General features: G+C 43.6%; 1 protein-coding gene across 3 annotated transcripts in view; it reads right to left on the bottom strand.

Annotated features, from left to right (window-relative positions):
- Positions 1–16,856, bottom strand: part of adck1 (aarF domain containing kinase 1) — a 681,773-nt gene that overhangs the window by 488,825 nt on the left and 176,092 nt on the right. For 2 of the 3 annotated variants that reach the window (XM_073039303.1, XM_073039304.1), the window contains exon 4: positions 1,508–1,711. The exons of the other annotated variant lie outside the window; for it this stretch is intronic. In XM_073039303.1, coding sequence (XP_072895404.1) covers positions 1,508–1,711 — 204 coding nt within the window. The remainder of the gene's footprint in view (positions 1–1,507; positions 1,712–16,856) is intronic. 3 annotated transcript variants of the gene reach the window in all.

Genomic DNA, 16,856 nt, shown 5'->3' with positions numbered 1-16,856 from the left:
CCGGCAGTTCATTAGCAATCACCCACCGGCTTCCACTCCAATTTGTAACAGTGTTGTAACTTGAAACACTGACAATGTAAAAATGTTGAAGCTCTAAAATGTTTCAGAGTAAAGGTATGTTTATTATTTAGAAAATTTATGGATTATATTCATTAATGCATAATTAGTTACACGATATCTCACAATTATATTAACATAGATTTCAAAATTATATTAGTACAATGTCAAACTTGTATTAACATAATTGTAGAATTATATTAACGTTATATAAAAGAAAATTCCTGCTGCACAGCAACAAAAGCTATGTGCATGGGAGCATTTTAGTTACTGCACGGCCATGCACCCATACAGCTGAGAGGGAACAGTGCCCTTTGTCAGGACTGGAAAGGAAGGGGGCAGATTCTAGCATAGTTTTCTCCTGAGATTACCCTCCCTCCACCCGCGCCTCACACATACATCTTCCCCTAATTAGGTTTCACCTATCACCTGCTAGCTTGTACTCCTTCCCTTCCCCACACCTTCCTATTCTGGCCTCTGCCCCCTTTGTTTACAGACTTGATGAATGGTCTTGGCCCAGAAAGTGACCACTTGACTTGCTGAGCTGCTCTAGCATTTTCTGTGTGTTTCATAGAACAGTAACAGCACAGTACAGGCCCTTGGGCCCATAATGTTGTGCCGACTTTTTAACTTACTCTAAGTTAAATTTAACCCTTTCCTCCCACATAGCCCTCTATTTTTCTGTCATCCTTGTGCCTGTCTAAGAGTTTCGTAAATGCCCCTAATATATTCCCTCTACCACCACCCTTGGCAGGGCATTCTATGCACCCACCATTCTATGTAAAGAACTTACCTCTGACATCCCCCTTATACTATTCCTTTAAAAACTTTTAAAAAACCCTTGTATTAGCCATTTCTGCTCTGGGAAAAGCTTCTGGCTGTCCATTCTATCTGTGCCCCTTATCATCTTGTACTCCTCTATCAGGGCACCTCTAGTCCTCCTTCAGTCCAAGGAGAAAAGCCCTGGACTTGCTCAACTTATCTTCATAACACATCCCCTCCAGTCCAGGCAGCACCCTGGTAAACCTCCTCTGCACCCTCTGTCCAGGCAGCACCCTGGTAAACCTCCTCTGCACCCTCTCTAAAGCTTCCACATCCTTCCTATAATGAGGCAAACAGAACTGAACACAATACTCCAAGTGTGGTCTGCCCAGAGTTTTATAAAACTGCAACATTACTTTGTGGCTCCTGAACTCAATCCCCGACTAATGAAGGACAACACACCATTCGCTCCTCAACCACCCTATCAATCTTGCTGCTCGAGATTTCCAGCATCTGCAGAATCCCTTGTGCTTATAGACATGATATGTTTGATTAAACATGATTACATGATCCCATAGATGTGAAGTGTATTTTAATCGTGTGTATTTATAACATATATACACATCCTCCTCAATTAGATTAATATTGTAAGTACATCACAACATTGAACTTGAAGTTCCCTTGTTACCTCTTTGCCGAGTTCTTCCTGGATAACCTGCTTGATCTCCTGCAGACTGCTCTGTGGGGCTTGGCTGTGCAGAATCTTCAGAGTGCTGGTGTACTCCTCAGGCAACAGGTAGTCCAAGCCCCCCAGGTGCTGGCCCACTTTGATGAAGGTGCCCCTGTTGGCACGGCAGAGTTTCAGCAGGTGATGAGCAGAGCGACGGTGAACCTTTGCAGGGCGAGAAACACAAAGGTGGTTTTACTCGTCTGACGTCTGAGTGGTGAACTGGCCTCTTCTAAAGAAAAGTTCCACAAGAATGGAAAACTTCAAACACTGAAGAACAATCCAGAGATGAGGAGAGACAGTCACCTAGGAATATACTCACTGCAATTTAGAAGCATGAGAAGGGCTCTTATAGAAACATATAAAATTGGGAAAGGGACAAATAAGATAGGAGGAGGGAAGTTGCATGCGTTGGTAAGTGAGACTGGAACTAGTGAACATAGCCTCAAAATTCAAGGAAATAGATCTAGGATGGAAATGAGGAGAACCTGCTTTTCCCAGAGAGTAGGGAATCTGCGGAATTCTCAGCCACCTCATTAAGTACTGTACATTTAAGACACAGTTAGACAGATTTTTGTGTTGCAGCAGAATTAGACATTGGCTTTGTGAGAGAAACCAGGGAGCGGTAGTAGATGGGTGCCTCTCTGACTGGAGGCCTGTGACTAGTGGAGTGCCGCAGGGATCGGTGCTGGGTCACGATAATGTGGTTAACTGGATTAGCAAATTTGTGGATGACACCAAGATCGGGGGTGTACTACTCAGCGAGGCAAAGCATCAAAGCTTACAGCGAGATCTGAACCAGTCAGTGAAACGGACCGAAAAATGGCAGATGGAATTCAACGTGTGAAGTGATAAGTGTGATGAGTTGCACTCAGTAGGACCAACGAAGGTAAGTGAACGGTAGGGCACTGAGGAGTGCTGTGGAACAAAGGGATCTGGGAATGCAGGTCCATAATTCATTGAAAGTGGCGTCACAGGTCGACAGGTTCATAAAGAAAGCTTTTGGCACACTGGCCTTCATAAATCAAAGTACTGAGTACAGGAGATGGGATGTTATGTTGTTGTATAAGACATTGGTGAGGTTTAATTTGGAGTATTGTTTGCAGTTTTGGTCACCTACATACAGGACAGATGTAAGTAAGTTTCACCAAGGTGGATATTGTCTCTGTCTTAAAAGGAAGCAGGAGATGATCTCTAATTAAAATGTATTTAAGACAGAGTAAGATAGATTTTTACACAGCATGGAATTAAGGGCTGTTGAGAAAAGACAGGTAAGTGGAGCTGAGTCCATGGCCAGATCAGCCATGATCTTATCTTGATCTTATCTTACCTTATCTTGATCTTATCTTATCATGATCTTATTTTGGTGGAATAGGCTCAACAGGCCAGATGGTCTACTCCTGTTCCTCTTTCCTACGTTACTATGCTTTTATGATAATGCAGAAGGCACAGCTAGTAGGTCTGCAGATGATGCTGAAAATAGCTAGTGTCCTCGCCAGTGATGGTCTTCAGAAACTGCAGAGGGAACTTGATCAGTTCAGCAAGTGGGCCAAGGAATGGCAAATGGAGTTTAATTCAGATAAAACTATAAGACCATAGGCATAGGAGCAGAATTAGGCTGTTCAGCCCATTGTTTCAACATGGCTGAACCATTTCCCTCTCAACCCCATTCTCCTGCCTTCTCCCCATAACCTTCACTCCCTGGCTAATTGGGAACCTATTAGCCTGCACCTTAATGCACCCAGTGAGGTGGCCTCCACAGCCACCAAGGTAATTGTAAGGTGGTGCCGTTTCGTACAACAGATCAGAGTAGGACTTTCACAGTGCATAGTCGGGCTCTGGAGAGTGTTGTGGATCAGAAGGACCTGCATGTACAAGCTCATGATTCTATGAAACCAGAATTCAAAGTCGACAGGGACACTGGCCTTCATCAGTCAGGGCAATGGGCAATGAGTATGAGGGATGATGGGAATGGATGTTTTGTTTTATTTAGTTATTTATTTATTTATCTGTTTATTGGGGTACAAAGCAGAACAGACCATTCTGGCCCTTCAAACTTCACCTCCCAGTAACCTCCAATTTAACCCTAGCCTAATCAGGGGACAATTTACAATGGCCATTAACTTACTATCTGGTACATCTTTGGGATGTGGGAGGAAACCCACGTGGTGACAGGGAGAACGTACAAACTCCTTACAGACAACAGTGGGAATTGAACCCAGGTTGCTGGTACTGTAATGTGTTGTGCTAACCACTATACTGCCTTGTTGTAGTTGTGCAAGGCATTGGTGAGGCTACATTGGAATACTTCGATCACTTTTGGTCACCCCGCCAAAGGAAAGATGCCATAAAGCTAGAAAAATTGCAGAGGAGATTTACAAGGATGTTAAGGAACTGAGTTATGGAGAGAGGTTGAGCAGGTTATAGAGGTGTAGAAATCATGAAGGGCAATGCACACAGTTTTTCTCCTAGTATTGGGGAATCAAAACTTTAAAGAGCATAGATTTAAAGTGAGAGGAAAGAGATTTAACAAGACCCTGAGGGACAATGTTGTCACCCAGTGTACGATTGGTAAGCCCTGCTTGAGAAAGTGATTGAGGTAGGTACATTAACATTTAAAAGGCACTTTTTAAAGGTTTAGAGATATGGGCGAATCTTGAGACTAGTTTAGATGGAAATCCTGATCGGCATGGACCAGATGGGCCGAAGGGCTTGCTTCTGCATTGCATGACTATGAAGTCACTGTTATTATTTCACCGAAACAATATCTCTGAATCAGAATCATATTTGTTATATGCACCTCAGTCTATCCAATTATACATGTGGGGTTCAGAAGGCAAGGTGACTCAGGCCGATTTCAGGAACTCTCTCTCTGCACTTCAGGGGATCACCCTGGTCCAAGAAGGTAGGTGGTCCCCGCATCTGGAGTTCAAATTTCAAAGTAAAATTCATCATCACAGTACATTGATCTCACTGTATCCTACCCTGAGATTTGTTTGCTTGCGGGCATTCACAGTAGAACAAAGAAATACAATGGAATCAATTAAAAAAACTACACACTAAGACTGACAAGCAAAGTGCAAAAGAAGCCAAATACAAAGCTAACAAATAATAAATAAATACATAAATAATACTAAGAACATGAGTTCATTGGTGAGACTGACAGCGAGGGAGCTGCATGGCCTCAGTTGTTGCTGGACCAGGCCCTCATGGCATGGCACTGCTTCTTATAGCCACCCAGGAGACGAGGCGCTGGAGGCAGTGTGGGAGAGACAGAGGCACAGCCGGCACACTGGTTCAGGCACTTGTGCCGCAGCGTCTCCTGTTACAGTCACCCAAGAGGGGAGGCACGGAGGTAGTGTGGGAAAGGACAGAGGCATGGCGGGCCACTGGAATCAGTGCTGGATTGGGGATCAGCCCCTACACTCCGGCTCTCCCAGCAGTGCTGCCCTCTAGTGTCCTCTCCCTAGAAGACAAACTGGATTGCCTTTGTCTGTGGCTGTGGGAGATGAGAATCTTCTGCTTACCTGTTTTGCAGGAATGTAACTCCAGTACAACACCCCCTGCACCAGCAATCTTCAGACCATACCACAAAGGGACATGCTAATATTATTTTATGACTGTATGTGTTTTCGTAGTTGTACGTGCTGTGTTTTGCACACAGATGTACAAACTGTGTTTTGTACCTTGGTCCCATTGGAATGCTGTTTCATTTAACTATATACACATGTATGGTTCAATGACAATTAAACTTGAACTTAAACTCGAGTTGTAGAGTCCTTGAAAGTGAGTCTATAGGTGGCGAAATCAGTTCAGTGTTGAGGTGTGTGACATTATCCACACCGTTCAGGAACCTGATGGGTGAAGGTCAATAACTGTTCCTGAACCTGGTGGTGTAGGACCTAAGGCTCCTGTACCTCCTGCCTGATACTAGTCACGAGAAGAGAGCATGGCCTGGATGATGCAGTCACTGAACAACTTTGCAAACTCCTGCCTGAACATGCACACAGCGAAAAGACCAACGGATACCCACCAAACTGGTCCAGGTGTCAGCAAATGGCCGTCAAAGCTCAATGTACAGCTTTCTGGCCACTGCTTGTTGTAACCATAAGGAGAACACTAACAAATCGCAAAGCAATGACCAGTCATCTAATCTGACCTTAGCTGCTCTGTGTTAAAAAGAGCAGACATTGGCCAGCACAGTAGTATAATTCCTAGCTTCAAAAAACTTGATAGTTAAGGGCCAACTCTGCTCTATGGGAGAAGATAATACACTCTCCAATAAAACTGTGATTTAAGTAACATTTCATACCAGTCACACCTAAAGAGCTGAGCCACACTTTTGTCCGTTGTGTAAAGTCATTCTCATAAGGACCTCCATCTTTCTGATGGTAACATGTCCTTGTTATGTGAAAGAAATCCTTGCTACCATCATGACAGTATTATTTAGAATTATAAAATAAACTTACCACCTTTTCCAAAAAAAGCCTATGCACTTTAAAGAGAAAACTTCAGGAATGGGACATACAGGCTAAAATAGCGGTTATATTTAAAGATATTCTTCATTTGTCACGTGTACTGAAACATTGAAACACACAGTGACATGCATCGTTTTGCGTCAACAACCAACACGGTACAAGGATTGTACCGGGGGCAGGCTGCACGTACTGCCATGCTTCCAACGCCAACATAGCATGCCCAAAACTCACCAACTCTACCATCTTAGGAATATGAGAGGACACCAGAGCAGCCGGAGGAAAGTAATGCACTCATGGGGAGAACGTACAAATTCCTTAGAGAGAGCGTATGGAATTGAACTCGGATTGATGATAGCTGGGGCTGAAAAGCAATTGCACTAACCGCTATGCTACTGGGCTGCCCACGTATTGTACTGCTGCCGCAAAAACAACAAATTTCACGACATATGATGGTGATACTAAACTTGATACTAATTCCGATTCAAAAGACAAATAATTAGGTAGAATCAGAGCTTTAGAGAAATATTAGGTAACATGTTAAATGCTTCAAAACAATAGAAGTTTCTATGACTTAGGCAGATCTTTTCAAGAACTTTCTGATTGTCTATGGGACTGAATTATTAAGGGTGAAGACCCTTACTAAATGCCATCCGGACTTGTTGCTTGAACCTCATTTAAGCAGAGAGCATGAATGCAAAAAAAAAATCAAAGGACTGCTGTTTTGATAAAAGTCTCTACTTCCTTCCATTTGCAAGGCAATCTCATTTGAAGAACAAATGGATTTTTTTTCTCAATGTCAAGCAATCAGGATATTAATAATTTTGAGCACTTAAGTACATAAAGCGTGAACGACAGTCTCTTGGCTGCCCGTTGACTCATTTGCTCTTAACTCTTCACCATAGCAAAGTCGTTATAAATGCCTGAGATGATTCTGAAAATCCAACTGCATTAGCATTTCAAAGGCACAAGGTAATATCTGGTACAATTAACCTTTTCATTTTAAATACAAATTAGCCTGCGTTTTTTTAAATCTGTTTCCTTGTGTTTCTAGGGAGATCAATGTTTCTAGGCGGGGAGGAGGGTGATGTTCAGGCAATGACATTTGCATTGATCAAGGTGGATGGAGCAAAGGATCCTTCCTTGTCCATCACTGTATTTGCCTTTCACAGCAGAAATCCCGTCTGTTTGGCATAAGCTTCCCCACAAAATCACAAACTCCAGCAGTCCCTTCTCCAATGTTTTGCTTTCTCAAAGTGTGCAATCAGAAGCTTTGGGACCAATACCACAACCCCATCACCCTAGAGACCTATGGACCAAGGGATCAGAAGCCTCGAGACCAATACCAGAACCCCATCACCCTAGAGACCTATGGACCAAGTGATCAGAAACCTTGGGACCAATACCACAACCCCATTACCCTAGAGACCTATGGACCAAGGGATCAGAAGCCTCGAGACCAATACCAGAACCCCATCACCCTAGAGACCTAGGGACTAAGGGATCAGAAGCCTTGATACCAATACCAGAACCCCATCACCCTAGAGACCTAAGAACCAAGGGTTCGGAAGCTTTGGGACCAATAACACAACCCCATCACCCTAGAGATGCAAAGTGGAGAATATCCTGACTGCTTGAATCACAGCCTGGCATAGAAACACCAATGCCCAAGAACAGAAAAGCCTACAAAGAGTGGTGGATACATCCCTCTCCATCAGAGGCAAAGCCTTCCCCTTTGTTGATCATATCTACAAGGAGAACTGCCACAAGGAAGCAGTACCCTTCAGCAAGGACCCCCCCCCCCCCCTCCATCCATGCCATACTCTCTTCTTGCTGCTGCTAGGTACAGGAGCCATTGGTCCCACACCACCAGGTTCAGGAACAATTAATGCCCTTCAACCCTGAGACTTCTGAACCATCATGGATAACTGGGGTACCACAGTAGCATAGTGGCTTTTACAGATCGGGGTTCAATTCCAGCACCATCTATAAGGAGTTTGTACCTTCTCCCCATGAGTGCATAGGGACCCTCCAGGTGCTCTGGTTTCCTCCCACAGTCCAAAGACGTACTAGGTTAATTGGTCAGATTAATCATCCTGTGAATAGGCTATGGTTAAATAGAAGGGTTGCAAGGTGGCACAGCTCATTCGGCTAGAAAGGTCTGTATCTCTAAAAAAATAAATTAAAATAAAACTTCACTCACCTCAACACTGAACTGATCACCAAACACAACCGATGGACTCATGGTCTCAGTATTTTTTATTTATTGTTATTACATTTTTGTATTTGCACAGTTTGCCTACTTGTGCAGGTCAGTTGCTCGTCGGTCTTTGAGAAGAAATTTACTTTGAACTTACTTACTGGGGCATAAATTTACTTTATGCCCCAGGTGTATGTTCAATGCCTTCCTGGAGATAAGGAGAATGCAATCAGCCAGTATGTGAGCAAAAACTGATCTGCCTTCCCCCTCCTCCTTCCCCTATCCCAGGTCCCACTCTGCCTCTCTCCCCTTTCAACTTTCTGCTTCTTTATCTCTACAGTTCTTTCATGCTTATCCCCTCCCCCTCCCCCCTTTATCTTTCCTCTGATTGGTTTTCCACCTGGCACCTCTAAGCCCTACCCCCTCCCCTATCCCTATTACTGGGCTCGGCCCTCTCTTCCCCCCCCCTCCATTCCTGATGAAGGGTCTCAGCGTGAAATGTTGGCTACTCTTTTCTCACGGATGCTGCCTGACCTGCTGAGTTCTTCCAGCGTCATGTACGTATTCAACTGATCCGTTTGTTTCCTGTTGTTTAACTGGATTTTGGATGAGTGCAGACAAGGCTCCCAATGCTTGGGGGTGGTGCAGATGACGCTGCACCCAAGTTAAATATCTGGTGCGAGTCCCGGAATGGAATGATGACTACACTGATTTGCTTTAACCACCTTATAAGCTACGGCCGTGTTGGGGGCAGCCCGCAAGTGTCACCACACATTCCAGCGGCAAAACAGAATGTCCACAATGTTGAACAGAACAAGTAAAAACAACAACAGGACAACAGCAACAAAACAACGGCAAAGCAAGCGGCAATATCAAATCAGTCCCCAATTCTGCAGTCCATAGCCGGTGTGCAGCCTCGGAGTCACAGCACTGACTGCGCTAAAGAGCATTGAGTGACGACGACGTGCAAATATTGCAGCCTTCATGAGGTGCTGAGATGGGTGCAACCTGGGTGGAGGGTAAGAGGCAGCAGCATTTCAGACAAAGGCTCTTCAAGCAGAGGCTCTCACTGATACTAAACGTATAACTCTGTCAAAAATGAAGATTGAGCTCTCGCGTGCTGCCTCACAGGACAGCTCTGGGCCAGAAAGCCCATGCAGCTGGGCACTCCAGCTTTGCTATTAGGATTCTGCTGCTCCACCAGATCCCATTATACTGATATCATGTGATTATTCCAGTGCAACGGGCAGGCGCCTGACACTGCCTATTGTGGCTCAGTTAGCTTATCTGTGCTGCACACTGAATTGAGATGAAGCTTGAATCCGTCGAGTGGGGACTCTTTTCTGCTGCTTAAACGGTTCCAGTTGGCTGCAGCACATCACTCAATAACTGAACATGCACTCAGATTCACCCACCGCTGTCTCAGCTAGAAATCTTTCCTGTTTCCTGGAAACATAGGTCCCACACCGCCAGGTTCTGGAACAGTTATTAGCCTCAGTCGTCAAGCTATTGAACTTCACTCACCTCAACACTGAACTGATTCCACAACCCTATGGATGCTGTGGTGCCCTGCAATAACTTCTTTAGCTTGTACACGGATCTCCCACTCGCATGTCATTTCTGTGGGCTGGAGGAGACTGTGTACCACATGTACCTGGAGTGTGCGAGGCTACAGCCCCTTTTTGTGTATTTGCGTGGGCTGCTCCTCGCCTTCTGGTTGCAATTTTCCCCACCCTATTTATATATGGTCATCCAGTAAGGAGGGGGGCATGGAGGGATGAGGATGTCCTTGTTAACTTGCTCCTGGGACTGGCGAAAACAACCATCCGAGGGTCTTGGGTGGCAGGAGGATCTGCCCAGGCAGATCGCCTGGCAATGTTTAGGGGATATGTTTGTGCTCGGGTAAATATTGAAAAGGAACGCGCTCAGTCCACAGCGACCTTAGAGGCGATCCGGGACCATTGGGCACCGCGGGGTGTAAATGTCATCATGAACAGAGATGGGGACATTTTGGTTTAATGTGTATTGTCTATTTGTAGTGAAGTAATTGTGCTAGTCACTGTTTTGTATGTATTGTATAGCACCGATATTTTCAACGACTCTACAACTCATGTTCTCAGCATTACTTATTTACTACTTATTATTATTATTAGTTTTTTTGTATTTGCACAGCTTGTCTTCTTTTGCACACTGGATGCTTCTCAGTCTTAGTCTGGAGCTTTCCATTGATTCCATTGTATTTCTTTGTTCTACTGTGAACGCCCACAAGAAAATGAATCTCAGGGTAGCATATAGTGACACACTGTACACCTTATTAGGGTAAAGAAGTGGAACCCAATGTTGGCTTCTACTGCTGTAGCCCATCCATTTCAAGGTTCGATATGTTGTGCAATCAGAGAGGCTCTTCTGCACATCACTGTGGTAACAAGTACAAGTTTAATTATCATTCAACCATACACGTGTATACAGCCAAATGAAACAGTGCTCCCAAGGTGCAAAACACAGTACTAACTGCACACTGCACGCAGCACACGTCACATATAGCAATTATGGTTTAAATAGCAGAAAAACATACAGTCACAAACAAATAATATAGCCCAAGTCCCTGAGCGGCAAGGCCTGTAGATTGATGGCTTCCTGGTAAAGCTGGTCATCCACTGAGTGAATACTGGAGGGCAGCACCAATGGGAGGGGCCAGACCCTAACCCAGTATGGAAGCCAGTGCGACCACAGAGGCCACTGCTCCCTCCATAGCACCTCTAGCATCTGCTCTGCTGGGTGGCTGCAACAGGCAACAACACCTTGGCATGAGGGCCTGGTCTGTGAAACAACCGAGGCAACACAGCTTCCCCGCCATCGGTCTCTCCACTGACCCTGTGAAGTGGACTTGCAATAATCTTTATTGCCAGTTTCCAAAAGGATCTTGTGATCACGATATAAATGTTCAAAAGAATCATTTGCATCATTTATTGGACCACGCACAGTCTCTGCATAACAACAGTACGTAACAAGTTCATGTAAACACAGTCCTCAGTAAATTCAGCTCCATCACTGTTGAGCATCTCGCTGATGGGGTAGATCTGCATGACTTGATGTTCTTAATATCCAACAGTGTCTTGTGATTGAAAAAAAGAGGTAGAGCACAAACAATTACTCCTTTGGTTTGACCTGGAGAGGCCACTGCAACCATGCATGCTGCCAAACTACCACATGGTTATTTTACTGTCAGCTTGAGCCAATCTAGTCATTTTCCTTGATCTCTTCATTAACAAGCCTTTTTTATCCACAAATCTGCCACCCACTGGAAGTAATTTTTTTTTTGTTTCTTTCACCATTCTCTAGAAACTGTTGTGCATAAAAATCCCAGATCAGCAGATACTCAAACCATCCCATCTGGCGCCAACAATCATTCTAAAGTCAAAGTCAGTTAGATTTCATCCCATTCCAGTGTTTGCTCTGAACAAAGCTGAATTTTAGACCATGTCTACGTTCTTCTATACATTGAGTTGCTGCCATGTGATTGGTCGATTTTATATGTGCATTAACGAGCAGATGTACAGGTGTACCTAATAAAGTGGCTACTGAGTGTATGTTCAGGGTCTGCTGCTGTAGCTCATCCACTTCAAGTTTCAATGTGTTGTGCATTCAGAGATGCTATTCTGCACACTACTGTTGTAACACATGGTCACTTAAGTTATTCTCAGCTTCCTTTCAGCTTGAACCACTCTGGCCTTTCTCCTCTGATCTCTCTCATTAACAAGGCATTTTCACCTAAAGTACCATTCACAGGGTGTTCCTTTGGTTTTTTTACATCTAGAGACTGTTGTGTGTGAAAATCTCGGGAGATCAGTAGTTTCTGAGATACTCAAACCACCCCATCTGGCACCAACTGTAATTCTACAGTCAATATCAGTTAGAACATATTTGGTTCCCATTGTGATGTTTGGTCTGAACAACAACTGAACCTCTTGACTATGTCTGTATACTTTTATGCTTTGAGTTACTGCCACATGATTGGTTGATTAGATATTGCATTGACGAACAGATATACAGGTGTACCTAATAAAGTTTACTGAGTGTAAACCTACTTTGATAATAAAGTTACTCAGATTTTTGAACTTGAATTCTGATTCTCAACAGCTCTGCAGAGATCTTCCACTCCAGTTGGCACAGAAATGGAGCACAGCAGGAGATATAGCCAGGAACCCTGTTCAATTTCTGACCTTGGGTGGATTTTGCATACTGCCTCTGTTACAGCGTGTGTGTCCCCAGATGCTCTGGTTTATACTCACATCACATGCTGGGATTGGGTAATTGGTAAAGAGATAACTGGCATGTATGTGAGAGAATTAGTTACCGGGAACAAAGATGGAAAAGGGACTAATCTACAAGTGGTGATATCTCAGGAAGACCATAAGATATAAGAGCACAATTAGGCCAGTCAGCCCATCGAGTCTTCTCCGCCATTTGATCATGGCTAATTTATCTTCCCTCTCAACTCCATTCTCCTACTTTCTCCCCTGTAACTTTTGATACCCTTACCAAGGCAGCACAGGAAGGCAAAATCTATCATGAGGGATCCCCAACATCCTGGCCATACTGTCTTTTCAATGCTGGCAGCAGGTAGGAGACACAGAAATCTGAAGACCCACACCTCAAGGTTCAACAATATTTATTTATTTATTGCAATACAGCATAGAATGGGCCCTTCCAGTCCTTTAAACCTCGCCACCCAGCAATTCCCTCATTTAAACCAAGCCTAATCACGGGACAATTTACAATCACCAATTAATCTACCAACCAGTAAGTCTTTGGACTGTGGGAGGAAATCCACATGGTCATAGTGTGAACCTGCAAACTCCTTACAGACAGTGGCAGGAATTGAACCCAGGTCACCTACACTGTAAAGCACTGTCCTAACCAATTTGAAACCATGCTTCTTCCCTACTGCTATCATGTTCTTCAACAGACCTGAAGGACTTTAATTCTATATCAGACTATATTTCTTTACCTTCATCTCAACTTGCACTCATGTTATCTTGTTTATTTTGTGTACGTTAAGTATAATTTATGTTAAATTTATGGTAACTTATGTTCGTCATTTTTGTAATTTACTGTGTTGCTTCTGCAAAAGCTAATTTTCATGGTATTTACATGCTGGAGTGCATGGCCATAACTACAAACTTGAATGTGACAGTACACCTAATGGGCCGAAAGGCCTGATTCAATCCCATTATTTAAAAAACCTGACTGTTTCTGTTCTTAATATTCACTGCTTAAGGAAATACGTCACAAGCATATTCAGGATTCCAGAGTCCCAGATATTAGGAAATCCTCCAGGGCGCATCAGAATTTCCAGGGAATCCCAGAGAATGTGCCAGTATGTAGAAAGAAAAAACCCTCAGGAGAGCCTGTGCAATTCATATAAAATACATACAGAAAATGCCAGGAGTGTTCATCGGATAGAGCACCATCTGTGGAAATCACCAGCACACAAGGAAGAAAAGCAGGACTAGCCACATGGTGCGTAGAACTAGTCTGTTGACAATAAGATCACAATCCTGGCTTCATGTCTGCTTTCTTCCTTGATCCCCAAAAACTTTGGTTGCCATCTTGGCCATCAATGCATTCAATGACTCATCCACCACAGATCACTGGAGAAGTTAATTCAGAAGGGTCACCTTCCTTTGTGAGGAAAAATTGCCCCTTGCCTGTCCTTGGTGGCCAACAGCATACTCTGAAAGTCTGCCCCACTTCTTCTAAACTCCACCAGATATACAGCTTCATGTGGAATAATTTTCACCAGAATGAAAACATGAACTCTATTTCTCTCTCCTCAGATGCAGCCTGAATCATTGAGTGTTTCTAGCATATTTCTGCTTTTATTTTAGGTGTCCAAGATCAGTAATATTTTGCTTTTAACATGGAACAAAGAACAGTACAACACAGAAACAGGCTCTTCAGCTTTCAATGTCATAACGCCAAATTTTACCATAAGGGATAGGAGCATTTGGCCATTCAGCCCATCAAGTATGCTCCACCATTCGATCATAGTATCAGGCTACGTCCACACTAGACCGAATAATTTTGAAAATACCAGTTTCGCGTAAAAACGATAGGCGCCCACACTATGCGTTTTTAAAAATATCTCTGTCCACATTGAAACGATGATTTCAGCGAATCTCCTCCTACTGCACATGCGCAGGATACATCTACCAAAAACAAGTGACATGTTTGTTGTCAAATCTCGCTGTGAAAGTGCACGTTTGTATAGTTACAGACTAGAAAAACTTAAAACGACAGACAGCTGTTGGCGCTTGCACAGTAGAACTTATAAGTAAAAAAAAACAAATACTGGAGCGTACGGAGGCAACCGACAGGGAGTTCACGGACAGATTGACCCGGCTGACGATGAACATTGAAAAACTGTCTAACTCTGTTGCATTAATAAAGCACCTTGTTAAATGTATAAAACATGTCTGCATCAGTGTTATCTTGTATTTCCATACAACGTTACATTAGGCTGTTACACATCTATTGTAACAGATGTACTTGCATAAATAGATAAACCACCTTCATACGAGCAAGGACAGAAAACAGGGCAAAGTGAGTATACTTATTTATTCAGTAAGTTATGGGTCAAAGTATTTGGTGAGTACATTTCTAACTCTTCTGATGTCAGTCTCGTTGCCGTCTGTTCTGAAATTGTTAGGATGCGTTCAAGAAAACAATGAAATAGCGCGCAGCCATCTGACAGCGTTTTCAGATCTCTCCAGTTACCCCATCCACACTGCTCCAGCCAATCCGGCGTTTTCAAAACTACATACTTCGGAGAGCGTTTCTGAAAAGCTCTGGTTTTGGGGAACAAAAACACCGTTTTAGTGTGGATGAAGGGTAAAAACAAAGAGAAAAAGCTTCAGTTATGGATTTATCCGGTGTAGTTGTACGTAGTCTCATTCTCCTGCCTCCTCCCCAAACCTTTGACACCTTTACCCATCAAATACCTATCTACTTTAAATATGTACACCCAAAGACATAGCCTCTGGCTATGAATTCCTCAGACTTACCACACACTAGCTAAAGAAATTCCTCCTCATCTCTGTTCTAAAGGGAGACCCTTCTCTTCTGAGGCTGTGGCCTCTGGTGCTAGGGACTCTTCCACTATTGGAAACATCTCTCCACGTCCACTCAACCTAGGCCTTTCAATATTCAGCAAGCTTCAATGAGATACTCCCTCATTCTTCTAATATATCAATGTATACAGAGGTGGTGGTGTGTGGAACATTCTTTCAAGGTTGCTACTAGAGGCAGATACACATTTAAGAGATTCACAGGCGGGAGGGTGCAGTTGTGGAGCATATTTACAGTGAGTCCTTGAATAGATCGATATTTGTAACTAAGGGTTTAAAAATTAAAGCTTCTTCCCCTCTGCCATCAGATTTTCTAACCAGACATTGAACCCATAAACACCACCTCACTTTTTCCCCTCTTTTTTACACAACTTTTATTTTAACATATTAAAACATTGGGACAACACTGTGGGCCGAAGGGTCTGTAGTGTGCTGTAATGTTTGAAGTTCATAACTCATCAGTTAATAACTCATCAGGGGTGACTGATAAGTTTGTGGCCTAAGATAGAAGGAGATGAGTTATTAACTTCAAACTCTCTGCATAATCACTCAAAGAGTTGACCTGCACGTGCATGTAACGAGAGCTGTATAACTCATCTCCTTCTACATTAGGCCACAAATTTATTAATCACCCATCTGTGGGCACTTTCTGGAGGTCCAAGATCCGTATGCTCCACAACCGCTGGACTAAGTGGGTAAATGTAGGAGGGGACTATGTTGAAAAATAAATGTGCTATGTTTTCTAAAATTGACTCCTTCTCCCTTAGGTCACGAACTTATCAATCACCCCTCGTATGTCCTATAAAAGATCAGCATAATACTGTGGGCCAAAAGGCCTGTACCACGTTGTACTGCTCTGTGTTCTATGTTGTAAAAGGTCTCCCCACGAGGGTATCAGTGTATACAGACTGTCACGGGAATCCGTCGGTCTAAACTGGAATGTCCTCAGGTTGTGTGTCAGTCGGTGTCATAGAAGGTCCCTGGACTCTGTTGCTGTTTACAGATGTTCCCAGTGACTGTGTTGTCATCTACAAAGGATCCCCAAGAGAGATCACAGTCTATGCACAGCGTAATGGGAGCTACTCAACAGTTACAGAGGATCCCAAGTTTGCCGTCAGCAATTGCAGAGGTCCCCTGCTGTAAATAAGAGGTTTACAGGATGGTTCCACATGTGGAGCAATACTTACAGGGTGTCCTGGAATGGGTCAATATTTGTAACTAAGGGCTTAAAGACTAAAAATTAAAAATTAGCTTTATTTGTTACATTTATTGAAATATCAGAATACACAGTGAAATGAGTGGCTTTCATCAACGACCAACGCAGCCAGAATACGTGCAAGGGGCAGCCTGCAAGTGTCGCCATTCTTCCAGCACCAACACAGCATGCCACAAGACCAAAAGACACGTGCCCACAGCTTACTAATACTAACCCACAAGTGGAGTGTGGGAGGAAACCGGAGCACCCAGAAGAAATCCACGCAGTCGCATGGAGTACGTACGAGCTC

The sequence above is a fragment of the Hemitrygon akajei genome, chromosome 3 (assembly GCF_048418815.1).
Source record: "Hemitrygon akajei chromosome 3, sHemAka1.3, whole genome shotgun sequence".
NCBI classification, from domain to species: Eukaryota; Metazoa; Chordata; class Chondrichthyes; order Myliobatiformes; family Dasyatidae; genus Hemitrygon; species Hemitrygon akajei.
Note: the sequence above shows the minus strand (reverse complement) of the source record. Positions and strands in the feature narration are given on the sequence as shown.